The sequence below is a fragment of the Eumetopias jubatus genome, unplaced genomic scaffold, assembly GCF_037043125.1.
Source record: "Eumetopias jubatus isolate StellerSeaLion01/CBP00866 unplaced genomic scaffold, mEumJub1_p1.0 scaffold_3, whole genome shotgun sequence".
In the NCBI taxonomy this organism is placed as follows: Eukaryota; Metazoa; Chordata; class Mammalia; order Carnivora; family Otariidae; genus Eumetopias; species Eumetopias jubatus.
This window is the reverse complement of record NW_028274809.1, coordinates 43,723,107-43,747,463: the sequence shown is the minus strand read 5'-3', so window position 1 is coordinate 43,747,463 and position 24,357 is coordinate 43,723,107. Positions and strand designations below refer to the sequence as shown.

At 38.7% G+C, this 24,357-nt stretch overlaps 1 protein-coding gene across 2 annotated transcripts in view; it reads right to left on the bottom strand.

Moving 5' to 3' along the window:
• STAT4 (signal transducer and activator of transcription 4) overlaps positions 1-24,098 on the bottom strand; it is an 89,419-nt gene extending 65,321 nt beyond the window's left edge. For both annotated transcript variants that reach the window (XM_028122532.2, XM_028122534.2), the window contains exons 1-3: positions 23,997-24,098; positions 21,140-21,268; positions 19,682-19,826 (exon numbers count right to left, since the gene is read on the bottom strand). In XM_028122532.2, coding sequence (XP_027978333.1) covers positions 19,682-19,826; positions 21,140-21,267 — 273 coding nt within the window. In that variant the 5' untranslated portion in view covers position 21,268; positions 23,997-24,098. The remainder of the gene's footprint in view (positions 1-19,681; positions 19,827-21,139; positions 21,269-23,996) is intronic.
• Positions 24,099-24,357: the final 259 nt, after the last annotated feature.

The following is a 24,357-nucleotide window of genomic DNA, read 5'->3' as shown; positions in this document are numbered from 1 at the left end:
ATGACCTTAGTCCTCAGAAATAACAACTTCCTACCAATCCACAGATAGTGAAGAAGCTCTTGATAAATTAGGTATCTTCTTATATATGTTACACTAGAAATATAGTAATCAATATACACCAGTTCTTGGTGGGGGCGGGGGGATCTAAAAAGGTCCTCTGATTTTACATACTAGGTCCTTTGTTTCCGAGTCAAGCAGGGCTACGTGAAAAGGTCGGATAAGATTGCGTCCATTCTATTGTGCTGCTTAATACTTATTGGAGTAAGGGATTAGTCAAATGGGACTAATGAACCTGTGTTCATGAAACCTGTGGTTCAAATGAACAGTATGGTCACGGAAAAAATCTTTGAATGTTGTTGGATCATAGAAAAACTTCATTTGCTTGGAATGTACTCTGCTCCTAACATGAAACCCTTTGGTAAGGGCCATAACTGACAGAATGGAAATCTTTATGGATTCCTTTCACTGTTTTTATTCCCAAGGTGAAGTGAAGATCACAGGTGCCCTTTGTCCACTGGTGCTGACAGGAAGGAAACAGTTTGATGATGCAATGCTTTTCGACCTATGACCTGGTACCACACTTCTCTACAGGATCATAGCACCCATTACATTCCAAATTGGACTCACATGCCCCTCATGTCCTGTTGCTATACAATTACTTTGCAATCTGAAGTTTACATAAAGAAGAATCAGCTCAGTCATAATAAAAAATAGCCCAATAAAATTTCAGAAATATTACTTCAGGTTCGAAAGAAATACCCCTGAGTAGCCTGGAAAATTATCTTCTAATAAAATGACTGCAGATTTACATTAAATTAGAAGGAATGACCTCATAGGAAAGTTTTTTTTTTTAAAGCACATTGTATTCAATTTAGACAAAGGTGGCATGTTTTAGAAATGGTCCATGATGGTTAACTTTCATGGTGAAAGCAGGACACCATGGGAGCTGACTCACAAACTCGGTTCCAGTGTAATTACTTGCAATTATTGAATTTCCACTTGGGTGGATCACACACATCATGAGGGCAGCATCCCCAACATCAGCAGTGTTCCAGGCAGAGAACCCCCTCAATGCATACTTGTTGAGTGACTGAATGACTGAATAAATGAAAATAAATGTACTCAGACAAACTTTTCACAAGTGACAAGAGATTTGAGGGAGATAGTAAATAAATCTTTGGGAATCCATTACTTCCTCTAGAAAAGCAACTCCTAAATCCCCTCCTCTTAAAGTGGCAAAGAATAATTAGCTCTATGTGAGATCTATACAAGATTTTTTTTTTTTTGCACTACTTCGGACAATGAGACTCAGTCTTAGCTACACATTATAATCACCAGAGGAGCTTTAAAAAAAAAAAAAACTCAAAACAGAATCTCGGGGTGGGGCTGAGCATGGCTGATTTTTCAATGTGTGTCTCATGATTCTAATAAGCAGACAGTGTTGAGGACATCAGCAGAAGGGCACTCTTTCCCAAACTGGTCTGATCATAAGAATCACCTGGGTTGCTCAAACCACAGTTGTCCCTGAGTGGTATCAAGGGTTTTTAATCTCTGCCAGTTTGGAAGATAAAAAGTGACCTCTGCTTTGTTTGACAGAGAAGCACTCGTTTCTGATTCTTTAAGGCTGTGCAACTTCAAATTTCACCTTCTATAGAGTTGCCATTGCTTCTAATTTAGTGTCAACACAGAAGTAATTTATTGCAGGATTATTTTCCAGGCTATCCTGGGGCATTTCTTTTTGTCCTGAAATAATATTTCTCTAGCTTTCATTAGACTGTATCTTTATTACTGTAAGTCGATTCTCATCTATCTAAAGTAATTGCAGTGTGTGATTAAGTGGCAGGATGAGCTGTTTGGACACAAAGGGCCGTGGGGGTGCAGAGGGAGAGAAATCTATGTGTATTTTAATGACACATAGAGAGGACTAGGGCTGGAGCTTGGTGGATGTTGGGAAGTCAGGGGAGCCTAGTCCTGGGCAGAGGGCAGGGCAAGTTATGAGCAAAGGGTCTATTCTAGGGATATGAAATACCCATATTCTAAGTCCACCATTGCTCCCTTTTCTTCTGATGCTTCTGCTTGGGATATATCTCTCCTTTGTAAACTCTCCAACCCAATCTCTCCTGTCCATATTCCCAAACCCTATCCTTGACCTGCTCAATCAGAACTGAAAGTGGGGAGCTCAAAACCTACATTTTTAAAAGTTCCCTAAGTGATTTTTATAATGAAACATTAACTTAGGGGGATGAATCTACGTAATTCAAGAAGAAGACAGATGGCACAGAATGTCCCCCAAAGAGAACCAAATGCAACAAACTAGTGCTTATGTCTAGATAAATCAGATATACCATTTTTCATTTATCAAACTGGGAAAGATTAAAACACTTTCTACAACTCAGTGTTGATGATGGAATGAGCTTTTACACACTGCTGGTGGGAATGTGAATTGGTACATTACTAAAGGACAATTTGGCAATTCTTATCAAAGCCTTAACATTTTTCATATCCTTTGACATAGTAATTCCACTTTTAGAAATTTATCTTAAGGCTGTAGTCTCAACCTTGGCAATTTATCAGAACTGCTTGTGAGGCTTTTATGAACTACAAATTTCTGGGTCCAGTTCCTTGGAGATTCTGATTCTGTAGATTTGGGTAAGGTCTGGGAATCTGGATTTTGAAAATCCTGATGTAATCTGGGTTTATTTTTTTAACCTCAAGTAATAAAAAAAGTTTAAAAAAAATCGGTGGGAGCTCCCATCCTCCACTTTGTCCCCTCACTCCTGGGCAATCACACTGGACCTATTTTTTTGGTTTTCTGCTCAAAAACATATATTACTGTCATCCTTCCATTTCAGGGTATACAGATCTAATATTTTAATAGTTATTGCATGCACTGAAATAATTCAATGCATTTAACCGTTGTGGACATTTCAAGATGGACATTTGAGATCATTTTCACATTTTTGTTGTTATAAATAACAAAAACATAAACATTCTTGGATATCTATGGATATCCTTCCCTTTGCCTGTGTGAGAATTTCTATAAGATAAACATTCAGAAATGGAACTGTTGAGTCCCATCAAACTTTGAGACTGACAAATTGTTTTCCAAAATGGTTTTACCAAATGTAGCAAACCAACCTAACTGTCCACTAAACCTCCTTCTTCCCCTCTGACAGGATGCAGTAAGCCCTTGGAAGTGGGAAATGGCAGCCCGTTCAGAAATTACATTTCTTAACATTCCTTGCATGATGCAGGAGGCACGCATCTAGCTCTTCCTAACAGAAAGCAGAGAGAGCGTGTCATTTCTAGGCCAAGAAATCCCAGATATGGTTGACTTCAAGCTCTTTCTCTTTATCTCCTATCTATAGAGACATCCAGTCCCATTTGGAGCAGCCAAGCCACACTATGGAAGGAACTTGGATCCTTGAATTGCAATGAAAAGGAAAAGAATAAGGTATTCTTGTCCACACAATAACCAAACATTAGACTGTCATGTGCATGATAAATAACATCCTATTGTCTGTTCTTTAATACAGTAAATGTTGTTATCCTCATTAATGTATCAGTTTATACTCATGTCAACAGTGGATATCAGTATTAAAAACAGCTCTACAGGGGCGCCTGGGTGGCTGAGTAAGTTAAGCGTTTGACTTCAGCTCAGGTCATGATCTCAGAGTCCTGGGATCCAGCCCCAGGTGGAGCCCCATGTTGGGCTCCACATTCAGTGGGAAGTCTGCTTCTTCCTCTGCCCCTCCCCCTGTTTGTGCTTTCTCTCTCTCTCTCAAATAAATAAATAAAATCTTAAAAAAAAAAAACTCTACGGGTGATTTTGATGCATGGAGTTAAGACCCACTGTCCTAAAAAATAAAAAGAAGACTCATTGTTCTAACAGAATAATCATAAATATGAATGGGCTTTTGACAATAAGTATGTGTGCTTTACTTGTTTATATTGGTAAAAAACTGGAAAAAAAGTAATAAATGTCCAACTAATAGGTGAATACAAATGACACTGAAAAAGAATATTTAATGGCATAGAATGCCATTCCATGGTGGTTTGAATCATTTAAGTGAATGCATTAAGCTTCAGAAGGAGGTGAGTAAAACAATATTAATTTTTAAAATATATATGTAAGTAGAAATATCAGCAGGAAATATACTATAATGTTAACAGTGGTTAGCAGTTAAAGATGGGATTACAGATGATTATTTTTCCTTTTTACTTACCTTTCATTTTCTAAACTTTATTGGATCACCTTTGTAATAAGAAATAAAGTTCTTTAAAAATTGGTTGGTATGGGGCACAGGGGTGGCTCAGTCGGTTGAGCGTCTAACTCTTGGTTTCAGCTCAGGTCATGATCTCAGGGGTTGTGATCTCAGGGTCATGAGATCCAGCCCCAGAGTCAGTCTCCACCCTCAGGGGGCCATCTGCCTGAGATTCCCTTCTCCCTCTGCCCCTCTCCCCACTTGCACTTTCTCTTTCTCCAATAAATAAATAAATCTTTCAAAAAATTTGTTGGTATATTATTAATCTACATTAGCAAAAAGATATAACCTAAGGAACTCAGAGATAAACTACCTACATGGCTCTGGATTCGTGTCGTTTGAGGCTCAATAGCTTATGAAAGTTGGTCTCCTCTCTGAAACCAATGCTTATTACAAGGCCTTATAAAGAGCAGTTTACCAACCAGCACATGCTCGTTAATTGACTGACAAGGTTGGAGATTAGGACCTGTATGTAGAGCTAAAAAGAGTTATAAACAGCTATAGACCTAAGACATTAATAGTCCCCCAAATACAGTTTCTGTCTTCTAATGCATGAAGAACTAGTTTTTAAAAATGAGAACCAAATATTCTTCCATTCATTGAGGAGTTCTTCATTGACTGATAAGTGAATGATGGGAAGATGGGTGTAATTAAGAGCAGAGTGACAAAAGGAGCCCTTTTCTGATGACCAGGTCGTTAAGGCTTTGGAAAGGCTCTGAAGTCTGTGCATGTAATACCCTTCCCTAGAGATTTTAAATAACAGGAAACAGATTGAGGTGGTTCAGCTGTGGTTTTAAAACCCAAAAGATGGGACACTCTGGGGGCCCTTCTCTGGTCTTTGATTTCTCGTTTGTAGATGAGAATGTAGGAGGGGAGAATGAGGGGTGTTAGATTCCAATTATAGCACTTAAACATGACAAACAAAAGTTAGATGTGGGGTTTTAGATTTCATTGCGCTTACAAAGATGAAGTGGAGTAAGAATTGGAAACTAAAGACCCAGGTCTAGAGGACTGATTAAATTATGGTACATCCATAAGACATGAAAGATCTACATAAAACACTGTAAAACATTGCTGAGAGAAATTACAGACCTGAATAAATGGATGTTTCATGTAGTTACCAGAGATTGGGGCAGGGCTAAAGGGGAATGGGAGATTGCAGGTCAAACGGTGCAAAGTTGCAGTTATGGAGGATGAATAAGCTTAGACATCTAATGGGCAGCATGAGGACTATAGTTAATAATACCGTACCGAATACTGGAAATATGCTAAGAGAGCAGATTTCAGGTATTCTTAACACACATGCAAAAGTGGTAACTATGTAAGGAAATGATATATTAATTAGCTTGGCTGTAGTACTTCATTTCATTTCATCTCATTTCATTATGTGCAGGTATATCAAATCATCATGCTGTACATCTTAAATATACACAATTTAAAATATATCTATATTTCTTTATAATATATAAAGAAAAAAACTAGGTTGTGTTTTGTATCCCATCTGGTAACTCGGTTTTGGAGAACAAAAGAAGAGGTAATACTTCCAACTCATTTTATAAGGTTAGTATAACCTTGAAAGCAAAACCAGACAAGGACTGAAAAAAAAAAAAAGGATATATCTGCAATTAGATGTGAATCCTATATAAAATATTAGCAAGTCATTCGGCAGTATATAAAAACCAAAGAGTTTATCTCAGGAACATAACAATGGTTCAATATAAGAAAATCTATATCACACACATTAAGTGTAGATTAAAAGAGATAAATATATAATTATCTTAATAGATGCAGAAAAATCATTGGATAAAATGTGATATTCATCAAAATTTCTAAAAATCTCTGTAAACCAGGATTATAAGGGAATTTCCTTAACATCACAAACCTACAGCAAGCATTACATTAATAAAATATTTCACCTGTTATGACTGCTTCACTTCAATATTGTAATGGAATTCTTAATCGATAACAGAAGAAAAAGAAATAAGCATGAAACTTGGAAGGGAATAAATCTCTCCTTATTGCAGATATGATAGTCTGGAGAAAATAAAAGAGAGTCTGCATAAAGCTGGAATTAATAAGAGAGTTCAGGAAGATTTGTATTCAAACATCAGTAGTATTGCTATTGACTAGCAATAATCATATCAAAAATGTAATAGAAAAATATCCCTCAAAATATCAATAAAATCCCTAGATTTTTTTACATTACCATGGCTTATTTTATAAAAATTCACATTTATTCATTTATTTTATAGGAAGTTTCTACCTTTTGACCCCCATTACTGATTTTTTCTTAAATTCCAGTATAGTTAACGTACAGTGCTATATTAGTTTCAGGTGTACAATATAGTGATTCAACAGTTCAGTACATTACCCAGTGCTCATCACAAGTGCACTCCTAATCCCCATCACCTATTTCACCCATTCCCCCTCACCTCCTCTCTGGTAACCATCTGTTTGTTCTCTATAGTTAAGAGTGTGTTTTTTTTGGTTTGTCTTTCCCTTTTTTCCCCTTTGTTTTGTTTCTTAAATTCCACATATGAGTGAAAATCATATGGTATTTGTCTTTCTCTGACTGGCTTATTTTGCTTAGCATTATACTCTCTAGCTTCATCTGTGGTGTTGTAAATGGCAAAATTTCATTCTTTCTATGGCTGAATAATATTCTTTTGTGTGTATATAGTATATATATTAATATACTATATATGTGTGTGTATATATATATGTGTATATATACATATATGCCACATCTTCTTTATCCATTCATCTATCAGTGGACACTGGGGCTGCTTCCATCATTAGGCTATTGTAAATAATGCTGCGATAAACATAGAGGTGCATATATCTCCAGGGATAAATTTAAGAAAAGATATGCTGTAATTTTATGGGAAGTTTAAAAGGAGCATTGAAGAACATGGAAGACCCGAATAAATGTATTGTTGACCCTTGAACAACATGAGTTTGAGCTGCATGGGCCCACTTACATGAAGTTTTTTTTTTTTTTCAATAAATATATTGGAAAACTTTTTGGAGATTTGCAGCAATTTAAAAAAACTCACAGATGAACCATATAGCCTAAAAGTATCTGAAAAATTAAGATAAAGTATTTTTAGAAAGTGTTGATTTCAACAAGAAAATCTTATCATCTAAATTTCGCTTATGGGCTCTAAATTACATTTCCAATAATGACATGACGTTTGCTCCATTGTGTTAGGGACGCTCATTGCAATAAGGCAATAATCATTTTTCAATGTCAGCTCAACTCTTCATTTATCAAACAAGACACTGAGCCCTACTATGTGGCGGGCTCTGTGTTAAGCACGAGCGATGCAAAAATGAATGTGCTCAAGGAGCTCTCAGTCTTGTGGAAGAGACAGTTAAGTATGTAGACACATTACTTCTAGTCACTTCCCATTAACTTCCTACTGCACGCCACTTAGAATTGACCAAACTCATCTTGCTTTCCCACTTCCTTCCCCAAACCCAATCTTCATTACACATCAATATCCACATAATAACCCAAACTAAAACCCCTGGTCATCTCTTATTTCTCACTCATTTCATATCTGTTTCATATCTGTTCATTCATTACATGCCAATTCTTTGACCAAATTACTTACAACTCCAGCCCACTTTTTTCTGTCCCCACTGTCACTGCCCAGCATCCTGTTTCCTTTCCTTTTAACTATTGCAATAATGTCCAAATGTCTCCATGCCCCTGTTTTCACCTCTGCCACTCTATCCTCCACATTGTTTCCATCAAGTCTCTATCTCTCTCTCTGTCTCTGCCTCTATCTCTACCTCTTTCTCTGGGAAGACTTTTTATTGTTCAGGGAAAGAAATACAAGAATCTAAAGGAGAAGATATGATGAGCTGATGATGTGTTGAGCTACAGAGACTCAATGAGATATTAATTATTTTCCAGAGTAAATTCTGACAGATGTAAGTTATGAAAACCTGTTAAGTATGAAAGGCTGCTAGCCATTTCTGTTTCTCACTCCCGTATCTTTCCACTGAGGCAGAGATCACAGATTAGATGATAGAAAATAGGAACCTTATTGAAAACAGACAAAGGGTCTTCTCATTTTTTAGCCACCAACATACTTCTTGGCTATCCGTACCACGTTAGCACCTCAATGTACACTTAGGAGCCCACTTAGCAGCTGGGAGTAAGATCTATGTTCTCGATGAAAGTAGCCAATCAGAGGATTATGGTAATAGAGTGCTGAAGATCATCCATGTGTCAAGTACTTGGCTTTGGATCCTCATTTTTGGGAAAAAGTAGAGGGAGAGATAAGTATCAATTGGGCAAATCTTTTGTCTTTCGGTCATCTCTGGAAAAGGCAGTAATGCACGCCTGGAGGGTGCGTGGTGGCTTAGTGTGAAAACCAACTTCTTTTCCAATTATGAACATCTCATTGATAAATTAAAATGGATGCCTTTAAAGTGGTTTAGATCAGTTAAAGGGAATCACTCAATGTCTATGAACTAAAATGAGTTAACTACTAAGTTCAGATATCTACTTGATCATTACTCAGTCAAACCACAATTTTACATATAAACATAAATCGGCTTCAAACTGACAATTGGTTTCTAACTTGTTGACAAGGGGATTTGTTTTTGCTCCAATTTGTATGCTTTTGTTTATTAAACCATCTTCTGCACAATGTACATAAAAGTGTTTCAAAAAGCAAATGTTTAAGGTAACAAGTTTTATGAACTGTCTTGGTTTTGGTTAAGTATCTTTTTGAAAAGCCTCCAGATCATAATGGATTTAGACCAGTATAGACAGCTTCCCTATGGGTCTTCATCTTCATGTGATAGGGACAACTAACTAAAATAGAAAAATTAAAAAAAAATAAACTGTGGCAGAATGACAAAATTCTCCTACTTTTAAAATGAATACCTGCCCAAGTTTTTCTTCACGCCCACCACGACGCTCCTAGCAAATGAAATCACCGGATAATAAAAGTCAACAGGTGACTCTAAACATCCTCATATCCTCTTTCTCAGCTAACATCTGTGTCTCGACCCACTTTCCCAATGGCATGGTTAGTCATCACACTATGGGCTGTAGGAATCCATTTTTCTTCCTGGTTGCAGCTGCTCGCTCTGGGGTTGGCAGCTCCTCTCTAAACTTCTGCTACTGTCCATCAGGCCAGTGGATTCACAGGCCACATCAGTGTGTGTGGAGCTCCCATGTCAGCTCCTGGACAGATTATGTGGGCTTCCTGTTTCCCAAACCAAGGGTTGGACTTGACTTCTCATCATCTGAATAGTTTAGTTTTTGTTTTCCTTTAGCACACGACAGCTAGGTTTTGTGTTAAGAAAAATGAAAGTATTCAGTCTCTGGCTCAGTTCTCTGAATTCAAATAATTTGAGGAAAGGAAATATAGGGGCAGGAATGAGAAAAGAAAATACTTTCAACCTTAGGAGACTTTTCAAATATTTCTTTGCCTATAGTAGATAAGGGGCAGGTCGTCCTAGAGAGAAAACTAGCTCTGGATATGTTTTCAGTAAAAACATATATTTACGCCACACTTTAGCTTAAAAACCTTTGATCGCTCCCCATTGCTGAAGTCCAAACAGCTCAGTATGGCACTCAAGATCCTCTTATAACCTCCTTTTAATGCTTTGAGTGCCTAGCTTGTTTGAGGACAGGCATTCTCTCATTATGTTCCTACTTTTGTTTTTGATTCCCTTTCTTCCCTTCTTCTCTTCTCTTCACGGTCCTGAATCATCCTTCTAGAATCAGCTCAAATGTTCCCAATTCTGCCAATTATGACTGTAGATACTTCTCCCATGGTCCTTACCCCACTTCATCATACATATTTATTTGCACTTTTATCTCCATTCTAAATTGCAAGCTTTTTGAACATCAGGGTTTTATCTATGTCCTCTTCACCTTGTATGTTCAGCGATCAATAGAGCCTGATGTTAAAATTCATATGATGAAACCAATATTCAGTCAACAAATATCTATGGAGTAGATACAGTATACCCCAAAGCAAACTATATGAGCCTCACTCTCAAAAATCCAAACTGTCATTTAGAATAAAAAAAACACATATATGCACTATACACAAAGTCATTATAGCATAAAGAAGCTCTGGCATGCACGTCAAAGAGAATCAGAATTCAGAGAAAGGACACATCGCTATGGAGTCAAGTAATAAACTGGTAGAGAAGACAATAAGGAGGGAGCACAATTTAGGCAGCCTTGGATACGTTAAGAGAAAGGCTTGGAGGAATATACACAACATGATTCATGAATGAAATTTCAGGTGGCTAGGATCTTGAGTTGATCATGCTGGATTCCATTCCAGCGTGATGTGCACAGGACAAGGAATGCAATGCCCACCATCTGCCTTCTGTTGACTATCCCAATTATGCAGCAAACAAAATCTCGACAAGTAATTCACATTCCATCTTCAACAGCACAATATGCAGGTCTTTAAGCCTCTGAGAAATAAGCACCCGGTAATTATCTCAGATGAAAACAGATTCGGGGTGTGTATGCAGGGGACTTGGGGAAATAACCATGGAGTGAGACAAACTGGCTCCAGCTCATGAGCAGCAGGTGAGGTGAACGATTGAACCCTCCACTCAGCTCTTTCAGAGTTAACGCAGAGTGGCAATATCAAGTTGTTTTCAGGTCATAAGTTGAGGTCACCCCTTCACTTCTCTTTACGTGTGGTATACAGAGGGGAAGGAAGAGGAGTGAACTGAGAAAGTAGCAGGAGTTAAAGGGTAAGATCTGGCAAATTCAGAGTAGATCAGCAGTTAAAGCAGCTTTTTTTTTTTCTCCCTTCCTATTGCAAAAATATTTCTAATCCTCCACCCTGTCATGTTAAAAATCTCACTTCACCTGATACTCGGGACCAACAATAGGATTTTTGCAGCCTGGGTGAGAAGGAACCCACCATCTCCTCAACTTTCGAGGAGTTTTCAGCTCCAGCCCATGTTTTTGTTCAGGCAAACCTAAATGAGAAACCCTCTGAGGAAGAGGCCATGGTGATGCACAGAGCAGAATTTGTGAGATGTGGGTTACACTTGTAAGTGTCTCCTCACCAATGGGGTCTAAAACTCTCATTAACAGAATCGTTACCCTGGTTGATGAAAAATCCCCGGTGGGTGGTGGGATTGCTAACCACAGAGTTAACGCCAAAACCCTGAACACAGCTTTCTAATTGATGGAGAACTTTGTTCTATCATCAGACAAGCTTGCTGATGCCTGCTTCCCCTTACTTCCTGAACACTAAGTTTTGAGGAATGGCCATAGAAGTTCCTCTAAGTTAAAAACCAAAACATCGGGGTGCCTGGGTGGCTCAGCTGGGCAAGCGGCCACCTTCGGCTCAGGTCATGATCCCAGGGTCCTGGGATCGAGCCCCGCATCGGGCTCCCTGCTCGGCGGGAAGCCTGCTTCTCCCTCTCCCACTCCCCCTGCTTGTGTTCCCTCTCTCGCTGTCTCTTTCTCTGTGTCAAATAAATAAATAAAATCTTTAACAAAACAAAACAAAACATAGGAGGTGTGAATTGTTTAGACTGTGAGCTTCATGACTTCCTCCAATAGCATCTCTAGTGCTTAAAATGTAACTGGTAACACAGTAAGGACTCATTCAATATTTGTTGACCAAACAATAAGATTGCTATATAATATTTATAAAAGACAAGCCCAGCACGAAGTGACACAGAAAGTATGAAAATGAAGAGATGAATTCATTTACTGGTTGGCAAATGGTAACAAAAAGAAAACTACACCATAAATTTCAAGATGAAAAACAGTAAGTGGATCAAAGAAGGATATTGTAAATCATTTTTTTTTAAAGTTTAATTCACCAACATTATCTTGTATCTACGCTCCCCACAGCATAGTAACAGGCACAGAAAGCCAAAGCTTCTGAAGTTGAAGTTTGGAAGTGGTGATAAATCCACAAAAATAGGAAAAGACTTCAATATGTTAATTTCTTTGTTTTTTTTAAGATTTTATTTATTTGAGAGACAGAGACAGCAGGAGCAGGGGCAGGGACACAGAGGGAGAGGGAGAAGCAGGCTCCCTGCTGAGCAAAGAGCCCAACACAGGACTCTATCCCAAGACCCTGGGATCATGACCTGAGCCAAAGGCAGACACTTAACCGACTGAGCCACCCAGGCACCCTTTCAATATGTTAATTAAAAAAAAAAATCAACAGAATTTTCTAATAGGTCTCCCCAATTTCCTCTTGACTCACAACAGTCTGTTTAACAGCCAGAGTGAGCTTTTTAAAACACAGAGCAGTTCATGTTACACCCCTGCTCAAACCTGTCAGTGGCTTCCCATTACTCTCAGAATAAACCAAGGCCCCCCAGGCTTCTCTACAAGACAGCTTTCACACACCTCTTTGATCTCATCATCTTTTGTTATTTTATATTTTAGATGCAATCCACAATTTGTCTAATAACTACTGAGTTTTGTCCATTTAATAGACATTATTTGGGTTTCAATTTTTTTTACAGATTCTAAATTTTTTTTATTCTTTTAATTTCTTCTACACTCTATTTTCACTTGTAGTGGTACTTTTGAAATTTTACCATGGGGCGCCTGGGTGGCTCATGGCTCAGTTGGTTAAGCGACTGCCTTCGGCTCAGGTCATGATCCTGGAGTCCCGGGATCAAGTCCCGCATCAGGCTCCCTGCTCGGCGGGGCGCCTGCTTCTCCCTCTGACCCTCCTCCCCTCTCGTGTACTCTCTCTCTCATTCTCGCTCTCTCAAATAAATAAATAAATCTTAAAAAAAAAAAAGAAATTTTACCATGCATGCTTAACATCTGTGTTCAGTTTCCTTCAGTAGTATCTGTGTGGTGAATTTTCAATTTTGCATAATAATTTAGCTGGGTATAGAATTTTAAGTTGATGGATATTGTATTCCAGCTCTGTGAAGAAATTATTCTACTCTTCTCTCTCTTGTTTCTGTTTTAAATTTGGCTTTCAGTTTGTCTCTCATTTCTGTGTAGGTAATATATTTGTTCTCTCTTGTTACTTTTGGGATCTTTTCTTTCTTTCTGATGTCCTTTACGCTTGAGATCTGTATTTCTAGAATCCAAGAATATATGACAGTCCCCAGTGCAGCTCCTACTTACAGTTAAAAAATCATTTTTGGTTCTATAATTTCTTCTAATGTGATGAGCTTACCTATGCAATTAAAAATCTGTTCTATTTTATCTAGCATTTCTATGTATTTTTAGTGGGACAGTTTTTAAATTTATCTAGAAATTATAAGTCAATACTGAAATTATGGACTATTTCAAAATGAACAGCGAAAGCAAAACATATTAAAATATATAAAGTACTTCTCAAAAATATATAGAGTTAGGGCGCCTGGGTGGCTCAGTTGGGTAAGCAACTGCCTTCGGCTCAGGTCATGATCCTGGAGTCCCAGGATCGAGTACCGCATCAGGTCCCTGCTCGGCAGGGAGTCTGCTTCTCCCTCTGACCCTCCCCCCTCTCATGTGCTCTCTCTCTCACTCTCTCTCTCAAGTAAATAAATAAAATCTTTAAAAAATATATAGAGTTAAATTCATTTATAAGAAAAAAAGAGAAAGGCTCAAAATAAATAAAGCACTTGAATAAGGAAGTTAGAAAAAGAACAAAATATTAAACTGAAGAAGTAACATGGATACACCACCAGATTGATATGTGATATATGACCACTACGAGTATGTACAAGGATATGGAGCCAGGACTCTTACTCTATTAGGAGAGTGTAAACTGGTATTGCCATTTTGGAAAACAATTTTGGCATTACTTAGTGCAATTAAAGATGTACATACTCCATGATTCAGCAATTCCACTCCTAGGTATCTATCCTAGAGAATTTCATGCACATTTCATGCACCAAGGAGCACACACGTTCAGCCCAACATCCTTTGAAATAGTGAATGAATACTAGAAGTAACCCACACGCATATCAACAGTAAGATGGATAAGCCATGATACATTCACACAATGGAATACTATGCAGCAATGAAAATGAATACACTGCTGCTGCACACATCAACACGGATCCATCTTAGGAACAAGATTAAGTGAAGAAAGAAAACTGTGAGGAATGAATATACTTTGATCCCATTTATGTAAGAGTCAGTAAGTTGCAAACCTATACACTATGTTTTCTAGGGATGCCGACATATTTGGTAAAACTATAACAAAAAGGAAGAGACTGATAAATGCAAAATTTAGATTAGTGGTTACTCTGGTTGGGAAGAAAACAAAGTGGAGTTGGAGGTCGGGCACAGGAGACTTCTAAGATTCTGGTAACCACTGGGTATAAAGTGTCAACAGGCAGCCTTCTATCCACATATGTATGTATAGATGTCTGGAATGACACTCAACAAATATTAATGTGGTTATATGTAGGAGTAGATTTTGGATTATCTCATTTTTTTGCATTTTTTCCTGTATTACTTTAATTTTTTATTATGAATATGCACCATTTTAATTTTTTTTTTTTTTTTTTTTAGAGAGGAGAGAATGCACACATACACACACGGGGAGGGAGGGACAGAGAGAGAGAAAATCTTTTTTTTTTTTTTAAGATTTTATTTATTTATTTGACAGGGAGAGAATGAGAGATAGAAAGCACGAGAGGGAAGAGGGTCAGAGGGAGAAGCAGACTCCCCGCTGAGCAGGGAGCCCGATGCGGGACTCGATCCCAGGACTCCAGGATCATGACCTGAGCCAAAGGCAGTCGCTCAACCAACTGAGCCACGCAGGTGCCCGAGAAAGAGAAAATCTTAAGCAGACTCCACAACATGGAGCTCGAGCCCATGACCTGAGCCAAAATCAAGAGTCGGACGCTTAACTGACTGAGCCACCAAGGTGCCCCCACTTTAATTTTTTAGATGTCATTCTGAGGGAAAAAGATAGAGAGGAAGTTTCTTATAGGCTGCATATTTGTGTTTCCTTAATTTATATATTGAAGTCCTAACCCCTAATGTGATGCTATTAAGAGGTGGAGCCTCTGGGAGGTGATTAAGTCATAAGGGTAGAGCCCTCATGAATGGGATTAGCATCTTTATAGAAGAAAACCTAGAGATTAGGAGAAGGAAGGGAAAAATGAAGGGGGGAAATCGGAGGGAGAGAGGGACCATGAAGGACTATGGACTCTGAGAAACAAACTGAAGGTTTTAGGGGGGTGGGGGTGGGGGGATGGGTTAGCCTGGTGATGGGTATTAAGAAGGGCCCGTACTGCATGAACACTGGGTGTTATACAAAAACAATGAATCGTGGAACATTACATCAAAAACTACTGATGTATTTTATGGTGACTAACAAACATAATAAAATAAAATTAAAAAAAAAGAAAACCGAGAGAGTTCCCTCCCCACTTGGCCATGTGAGGTCCAGTGAAAAGGCAGCTGTCTCTGAACCAGGAAGCTGAATCAGACACCGAATCTGCCAGCACCTTGAACTTCCTTGATTCCAGAACTGTGAGAAATAAATGCCTGTTATTTCAAATCTACTCAATCAATTATATTTCAGTTATAGCAGCCTGAGCAGGCAAAGATACAGTGAGGAAGATGAGTAAGTAGGAAAAGAGGCTTGTGATTGAAAGCCCAAGAACAAAGATCCAGCAATCAAGCTCCTGGGTATTTAACCAAATGGGTTGAAAACTCCTGCCCACCCAAAAATTTCCACATGAATGTTAATATCAGTTTTATTCATAATTGCCAAAAATGGATCAACAAACTATAGTACATCCATACAAGGGAATATTGTTCAGCAATAATGAGAAATGAGCTCTCAAGTTACAAAAAGACATGCTTAAAAGCATATTACTAAGTGAAAGAAGCCAATCTGGAAAATCTCCAGACTATATGATTCCAACTATATGACAGTCTGGAAAATGCAGGACAGAGAAAAAGTAAAAAGAGATCAGTGGTTGCCAGAAGTTTGGGGTAAGGAAGGGAAGGATGAACTAGTAGAGCAGAGGAGATTTTAGGGCAGTGAAACTGACATGGTGGATATATGACATTATGCATTTGCCAAAACCCATAGAATTGGACAGCACAGAGAGTAAAGCCTCATATAATCTTGGACCATAAGTTAATAATAGCGTATCACAACAGATTCATCAACTGTAAAAGATGTACTACAGCAATGCAAGATGTTTCTAATAGGGGACACTGGGGAGGGTCAGGTAGAGAGGCAGTATAAGGGAACTTTCTGTACCTTCTGCTCAACTTTTCTATAAATCCAAAACTGCTCTAAAATATAGGCTATTGGTAAAAAAAAAAAAAAAAAAAAAGGCCCAGGAACAGGGCAAAGCATTCTTGAAATATCTAGGGCAGGTATTTCTTTTTAGCAAATCCTAAGCTTACCACATTCTTCAGAATTTTTTAATGCTTCTAACACCCCTGGGGTATGAACGAGTGTGATTCTGCTCCCCACTGCTGAGGAAACTGAGGCCAGAGAGTGCAAACATCTTGCGCTGGGCTATAGGGCAAGGTAAGTGCACCCCAGAGCCAGGGTTCAGCCTGAGGCAGTCTTTACTCCTGGCCTTGACCTGAAGCTGCCTCCCCTTAAAGGGGCAAAGGTGAGCTGGACATCGGTGTTCAGCTGCTTCCCACCTCAGAGTAAATTACAATATTGAAACTGGAGAACTCAGCTGTTCTGTAAAGAACTAAAATAAATCTGCCTTACACTGGTTTAATTCCCCTGGAACTGTATTGTTTGCTCTTTTTTGCTATAATAGTTAACATGGATTGCATTTAAAATCTCAGGATGAAAACATTCAAACCGGATAAGCACGGTGTCAACAGTCTTTTGATAGGAGGTTTTTTTTTCTCTTTTAATTCTTGGGGAAGCGGGGGGTGTTGTTTTATCAAAAAGACTTGTCAAAAAAAAAAACCCCAAAATAAACAATAATGGGAATATGATATATTAAAAAGAAACATAAAATGCAGGTTTGTTTAGATCTATAACCATAGTTGACAATGTTCTCTATTACTATTTTTTACTGTATTCTGAATTAATACAAATACTCAAAAAGTATAGCTTATAAAATGAAGGAAAGAGCAAGTGTTTTGTCAGTTCAAAATATCTTAACCAACAAAACTGTTTTTTGAGTTCCTAGTTTGTAGGAGAACCACAGGGGGTACGGGAGGGAGCAGGGAGGTCAAAAAAGGAGGTCAGGCTTTTACTTCAAAGAGCTTGTGACCTGCTTAGTCACATCCAGCACAGAGGAGATGCTGGTTATCTTGCAACCTGTGCTCCATGAAGGATGAGGGTGAAGGTTTCCTTGATGCACTGGGACATCCACAGGTCCTCCAGGAATGACTGGCAACTGGGCTGGAGTGAGAGGGATGGCATTGCATTCTTAGCCATGGAAAGAGGCTCAGAGTCTTTGAAGAGTGAGTTTGGTATGTTTGGGAATAAGAAGATCTATTTTTCTGGGGCAGGGATGTCGAGGAGCATGGGGCAGTTTGTTGGGAGGGGTCTACAGAGATAAGATGTTGGAGGGCCAGTGACAAACACAGAAGAGTTTTTGCTTGAGTTGAAATGTGAATGAGAGTTACTGCAGGTTCTTAAACTCCCTCAAAATCTTATCTCCACCCCCCCCAAATGGGCTGTAAATTTACCCTTGATTTCTCCTAAGAAAATCCTGTTCTTTTCCCCATCAACAACAAAAACCATTTATTGGAAGCCTATTTTTTTTTGCCAGAATAGAAACTCCAGTCTTCTTTACAATACCCAAAAGTAAATGAGGATTATCCTCATTTACATGAAAAGATGTGAGCATTCAGAAAGATTGATTGCCCAAAGTCACATTTTGAGAATTTCAAATTTCAGAATTTCCAAATACCATGTATCATTCATTTTATCCATCTGTGTCCCTTTAGCCAAGTGACCTGTAGGGCCTTTGCTTCTAGGCCAGATAAATATGATTGATACATACACATACACAATACACATACACACATTTTTATTTTAGGTTTTGGGGGACAATCTCTGTCGCTGCAGTGAGTCAATATGTAAATGAATGGGCATGGCTGAGTTCACTAAAATACAAAAATTTGAATTTCATGGAATTTTTCATGTCACAAATGTATTTATTTTATTTTTATTCTTTTTCAACCACCTAAAACTGTAACAACCATTCTTAGTCACAGGCCCTCAAAACAGGCAGGGACTTACTCACATTTGACTTGTGAGTAGCAATATGCCCACCCCTGTTTTAGGTTTATTGATTGGAGCCCTAAGCTAATAAAGCCAAGGTTAAATGTCTTATCTCTGTAGAGACTGCTTGCTTTATGCTGTGAAAAATCCTGTTTTGTTGGCAACAAGCTATTTTCCTACCTGGGCCACATGTTCTGCAAACCTGTAGGGGATTACAAGAGCAAAGATGGCTCGGTGCAATCCATACAATAGGAAAAACATATATGCCCCTCCCACAAATGTTCGTAACTTCCGGCACATTTCTATCATAGTCTAGGTAAAATTTTCTAAAAATGTATTCATTGTAACTCTGGGATTTTAAGAATGCCTCACTGAGAAATGGCACATGCATTTTTCATGTTGTCTAATACATTGTATAGACACTCAGGAACCATTACAGCAGTTCATGTTCAGAGTTCGTTATGTATGTTAGCACCTCTGAGTTTAACTCAGTATTAGCCTGCCCTTAATTCTTTAGATACTTGTTTCACTCCATTCATTCATTCATTCATCCCTGTAATCAATGAATATTACACATCTACTATATCCAGTCTTGTGGTAGGCACTGGGAATTCAAAGCTGAATACTAAAGCCCACAGTTTTGGGGAGAAGATAAACACACAGAAATTCCACTGATGAAGAATACACTAAGAGCCATGGTACCTATGTGTTGCAGGTGTTGTGAGAACACAGACCACAGACGGAAGAGCTTTGCCTGGGCGAAACTTTGGAGAGCTAGAGGCTAGAGACCTAGAGCTAGGGGCTAGTGAGTACCAAGGCACGCTTTGGGAGGAGGTAAGATGTGAACCAACTCTGGAAGGATACATACAACCATGATACCTCTATCTACAAACGGGAAAACAATACTAACGAAATTGTTACATGAGAGAGAAAGGCAAGAGAGGACTAGGGGATAGCCAGGAACCTATTATCTTTGAAATCCTTGTTCCAGCAGCGTCAAATTTGAACATAACTAGTAAATAGTCACATGCAAATCACACACACCCTCCCACTTACAGTGTATTTCAGATAGAAATTACATGAAAAACAAACATTAATTAATAAAATAAAATAGAGCATAAAATTTAAAATGATAAGAGAATTCAAATTTCCCCTCTTTTAAATCTGAACTGAAAATAATATTAAGGGTACAGATTTGATTTTTTCGTTGAATTTAAGACACATAAATCCAAACATTTTTGAAAAAGTAGAATGCATTCTCACCTGAAGGACTTTCCTGATTCTTTTTAGATTGTGTATCAAGAGCAGGTTTTTCTCTTTGGAAACACGACCTAACTGTTCATCCAGTTGTATTAACAAGTTTTGAAGAAGAATTGTTGCCATGGTTTCATTATTGGAAGCCGCCTCCCTAAAAAACAAAAGTGTTATTACACAGCAGGAAACAACTTAGTAGAATGTCTACTTTTTTACCATACTAATTTTAAGAGATCGATCTATTCCACAGTGACAAGCATTTAAAGGCTTTTACAAATTAAACTGTACACATCAAAGTAGACACAACATCACTAATCATTAGGGAAATGCAAATCAAAACGTGAGCTACCACTTCATACCTATTAGGATGGCTATTACTGAAAACCCCAAATAATAAGTGTTGGTGAGGGTATGGAGAGACTGGGACCCTTGTGCACTGCTGGTGGGAATGGAAAATGGTCCAGCCGCTGTGGAAAACAGGATGGAGATTTTTCAAAATATAAGCAGAGAATTACACACAGCAATTCCACTTCTGGGTAGATACTCAAAAGAATTGAAAGCAGGACCTTGAATGGGTATTTGTACATCAATGTTCATATTAACTTTGTTCACAATAGTCAAAAGATAGAAACAACTCCAGTGTTAACTGGCAGATGAATAAACAAAATGTGGCATACATCTACAATAGAATATCATTCAGCTTTAAAAAGAGAAGGAAATTCTGATACATGTTACATGAATGAACCTTGAAAAAAATATGGTAAGGGAAATACATCAGCCGCAAAAGCACAAATACTGTGTGATTCCATTTACTTGAAGTACCTAGAGTCATATTCAGAGAGACAGAAAATAGAATGGTGGTTGCCGGGTCTGGGGTACAGACAGTGAAGAGCTATTGGTTAATGAGGATAGAGTTTCATTATGGGAAGATGAAAAAATTCTGGAGATGGACGGTGGTGATTGCACAGCAGTGTAAATATACCTGATGCTACTAAACCATGTTATCTACAATGGTTAAAATGGCATATGTTATGTTATGTATATTTTATCACAATAAAAAGTTAGAGGATTATTCAAAGCAAAAAAATTATTGTGCATGATAAACAGCTTTAAAGAATGATTATAAAACATAATAAGAAAAAATAATTATTTACACTGCATTTGTAAATTGAAAATTGAGATAAACAATAGGTTTACTTCTTGGCTTTTTAATATTTAGAAATTACTGGGATTTGGGCTTAAAAAAAACCAAGGCACTAGAAGCCTTAAGTTTTCATCTACAACCGATAAAACCAGAAAGAACAATGATTCTCTTCCTTTGAAGAAGCTTTCCAAATCCTTGAAGAAAATTCTTTATCTGAAAGAAGGCACCTATTCAGTCAAGCTCACAGAATAAATCCACAGGGATAGAGCATAAAGCATTTGTACATCAACCTCTAGGGAAAATAAAATAATGTTTGATCCTACCAGTCTTGATTTTCAATCCACTGAGCCAACAGATGTCGAATTTCCATAGGAAAGTTGTCATCGTAGAATTGATCTACCTGCTCCAAAAATTTGATTTCTAATTGTTGGACTTGATTCCACTGAGACATGCTATAAATGAAGAAGTAAAATTAGAGTTTAAAAATAATGTTAATAACTGTGGTACATGTTTTATTCCTTAGATTTTTTAAAAGATTTTATTTATTTATTTATTTATTTGAGAGAGAGTGAGCAAGAGCAAGAGAGAGCACGAGTGAGCACAAGCAGGGGAGAGGCAGAGGAAGAGGGAGAAGCAGATTCCCCACGGAGCAGGGAGTCTGATGTGGGGCTTGATCCCAGGACATTTTGGGATCATGACCTGTGCCGAAGGCAGACACTTAACTGACTGAGCCACACCCCTCTCTTAGGTTTCAAAGACAATGTTGTCCATTAGTTAAGTAACTGAAAAAATTTTTCTTTTATAGTCACCTTATATAAGAAAACAGTAAAGAGAAAATGCTTTCAATCCAAAGACAAAACATTCTCAGCTTTTTCCTAAGTCATCCCTTATAAAGAAAAAAAAGTTCTCTATCCCCAAACCATGTCCTGCTTTGCTCTAATGGGAACTCCAGAACTTTCTCCAGAAAGCTTTCACTCCCCCTCAACAACTCCAATCTGTCACACACATCTGTGTTCTCAACAAATTCCTTTCCTATCCCTTGCTCCATCTGCACTCTTGACTTTGAGCCACCTGAAGGCAAACATACTCAACTGCGCCTTCTCAGACCCTCTTTAGACTTTCTGTATGAGGGGCACCCAATAAAAGCTTCTTGTATGTCAAACTGCCCAATCCTTTTTTCTTTATTTCAGATTTATCTGGCTTCCAGAGTCATACTTATATTCCTAGACCTCTGGTCAAATTTGGTCTTAGCTTTATGAAGAGTTTGCATATGTATGCATTTTTGTGGGCTCTAATTCTTTCAGTTCAAAATATCTCTGAATCAATACATATTTATATTTCTCCGTATGATGATCCACTATGACTGGGCAGAGCTTTTAAAGTCAACTTTTAATTAGTCTCTGGTATGCAACAGACAGTGGTTAAACCCTCAGGTTAATTGAGGAAGAAACCACACTAGATGTGTATTTGGCAGCCTCTCACAAAACAAAAGTATGTGTTTCCCCCACGTTATCCTATTCTCACCAATTTAGAAGCTTTAAACATTTCCTAACTCAGGGAGATTAATACGACATCTTGAAGCTATAGTATTTTACTTTTTCCAAAGTCAAAGTTCTGAGAGTTTTATCAGCAATTTTAGATAAAGGAACAAAACTTTTACATGATTAATCACCATAATATCTCGGCCTATCTTGTAGGTAAGTTAAGATTTCCTTTTGCCTACAGAAGGTCATGATAACAGATTTCATATATTTCATATATGGATTCCTCAGGTTTCAAATGGAACCGTTCTGGGGCACCTTTTCCCTGACCTAAATCAATAGAGGGATGTTTTCTAAAAGAAAGGAACCGGGAAAAGAAATAATGTTTTATTTTCATATCACTTTATATCTTGAAGACCTTTACATGCACCATTCTAGGCATATTGTGAGTGTCTCAGTAAGTGCTTGTTAAAGGAGTGGCAATTCTGATGTGGTTGTGAATAGGGCAGGTGGAGAGTAAGTTTTACTCCAACTTTAAAAATGAAAAAAAAAAATCTGAGGGACAAGTAAGCAAAATGACTCCTACCCAAGATGCACAGCTCCTAAGGACCGATCTGAGGTCTCCTGAAACCAGACACAGTTGTTTTTGCAGATGCTGGAGATACATATAGATATATAGAGAGATATATATCTATATATATATATATCACAGACTTGGAACATTTGTTCCCATGCTATAATGACATTGTCCTGCTATATCCCTGTCAACTTATTCTAGATAACGGTGAGAGAACATGAGCTGAAAATGCCATTATAATCATCATTACTACTTTTCTTAAATCCTTGCTATGATTTGGGTGAAAATCTGTTTTCTAACTAAGAATTAACTGGGCTGAACTTGTCCCAAAGTTAGATAAATTACTCCTAGGAGCTGGGTCCACCTTCCAGAGAGCTGAACTTAAGGCTGAAGACGGGAAGGATAAGGTGTATAGTCCAAGGACCCTCTTCTCTGTTGAAGCCTCTAGAAATGCCTTTAGTCATCCTTAGCTCCTTTCTAGGCTTTCACTCTCTAAGGGCTCATTCTCCCGTCACAAGAAAACTATGGAATATTTCTTCTGAAAATTGAGTGCCTGTCTATCCTCTTTGAAAGTCCTAATATAATGCCCCTAAATAATGCCCCTAAATAAAGGGGCATTTTGTCACGCTGTCTGGGAGCTAAGAGTGCCACTCTGGCTCTGTGACACACAGCTTGCAATGGAGATGACATGCCCTAAAATACCACTCCCTCTCATCAAAGCCACAGCCACTGGCTACCCCAGCTCCGGACTTGTTTCTGAAAGCCAGGTACTCAATCTAAGTCAGGCACTGTAGCTCAGAGAAGCTAAGAAAGTGAAGAGGGGCTCACTTTCAGCACTTCCCGAGGACACACCTCCGCATCAGCCACAAGTGCCCCTCCCACCGGGCAGATGTGGGGGCTGAGCCCCCGAGTGTCACCGAGAGACCTGTGACACGCGCCCCAGCGCGTCTCTGGATCAAGGAGTCGGACGCTGTGTAGAATCACCCATCCTCACACCAGCTAAAGTGAAGCGACTGTCGCAGCACCGAGTGAACAGCGCAGCCTTAGCAGCATCCTGCATAAGCACTTCCTGGCCCGTGCTCCTCCGGAGAAGCAACACGAAGGTGTGCTCTGCCTACTTACCTGGCTCTCTCAGCCCAGGTCCCAGGCGGTGTCAAGTCTAGAGTCAGAATCGCCCTTCACAGTCCCCAGGACAAAGCCGCTGACGCCATTGTCAGTAGTAGATTTGCATTTCTCCGCCCACTTGAGGCTTTCCTGTGCGTCAGTGTTAGAGTCTCCGGGACTTTACTTGAGTCGGGTCCCACCCACTCTCTATTCTAGAAATGCTAAAGAGCAAGATCAGGCCGAAGCCCCTTCGCAGGGCGCCCTCTCCTCATCCCCACCAATCACTCCTGTAACTGCGGGGGGCCCAGGGGCGTCAGGAGGTGGATGGGTAGATGGGGGCTACACACACTTTTCTTCAGGGGTTTCCCAGGTAATCTGA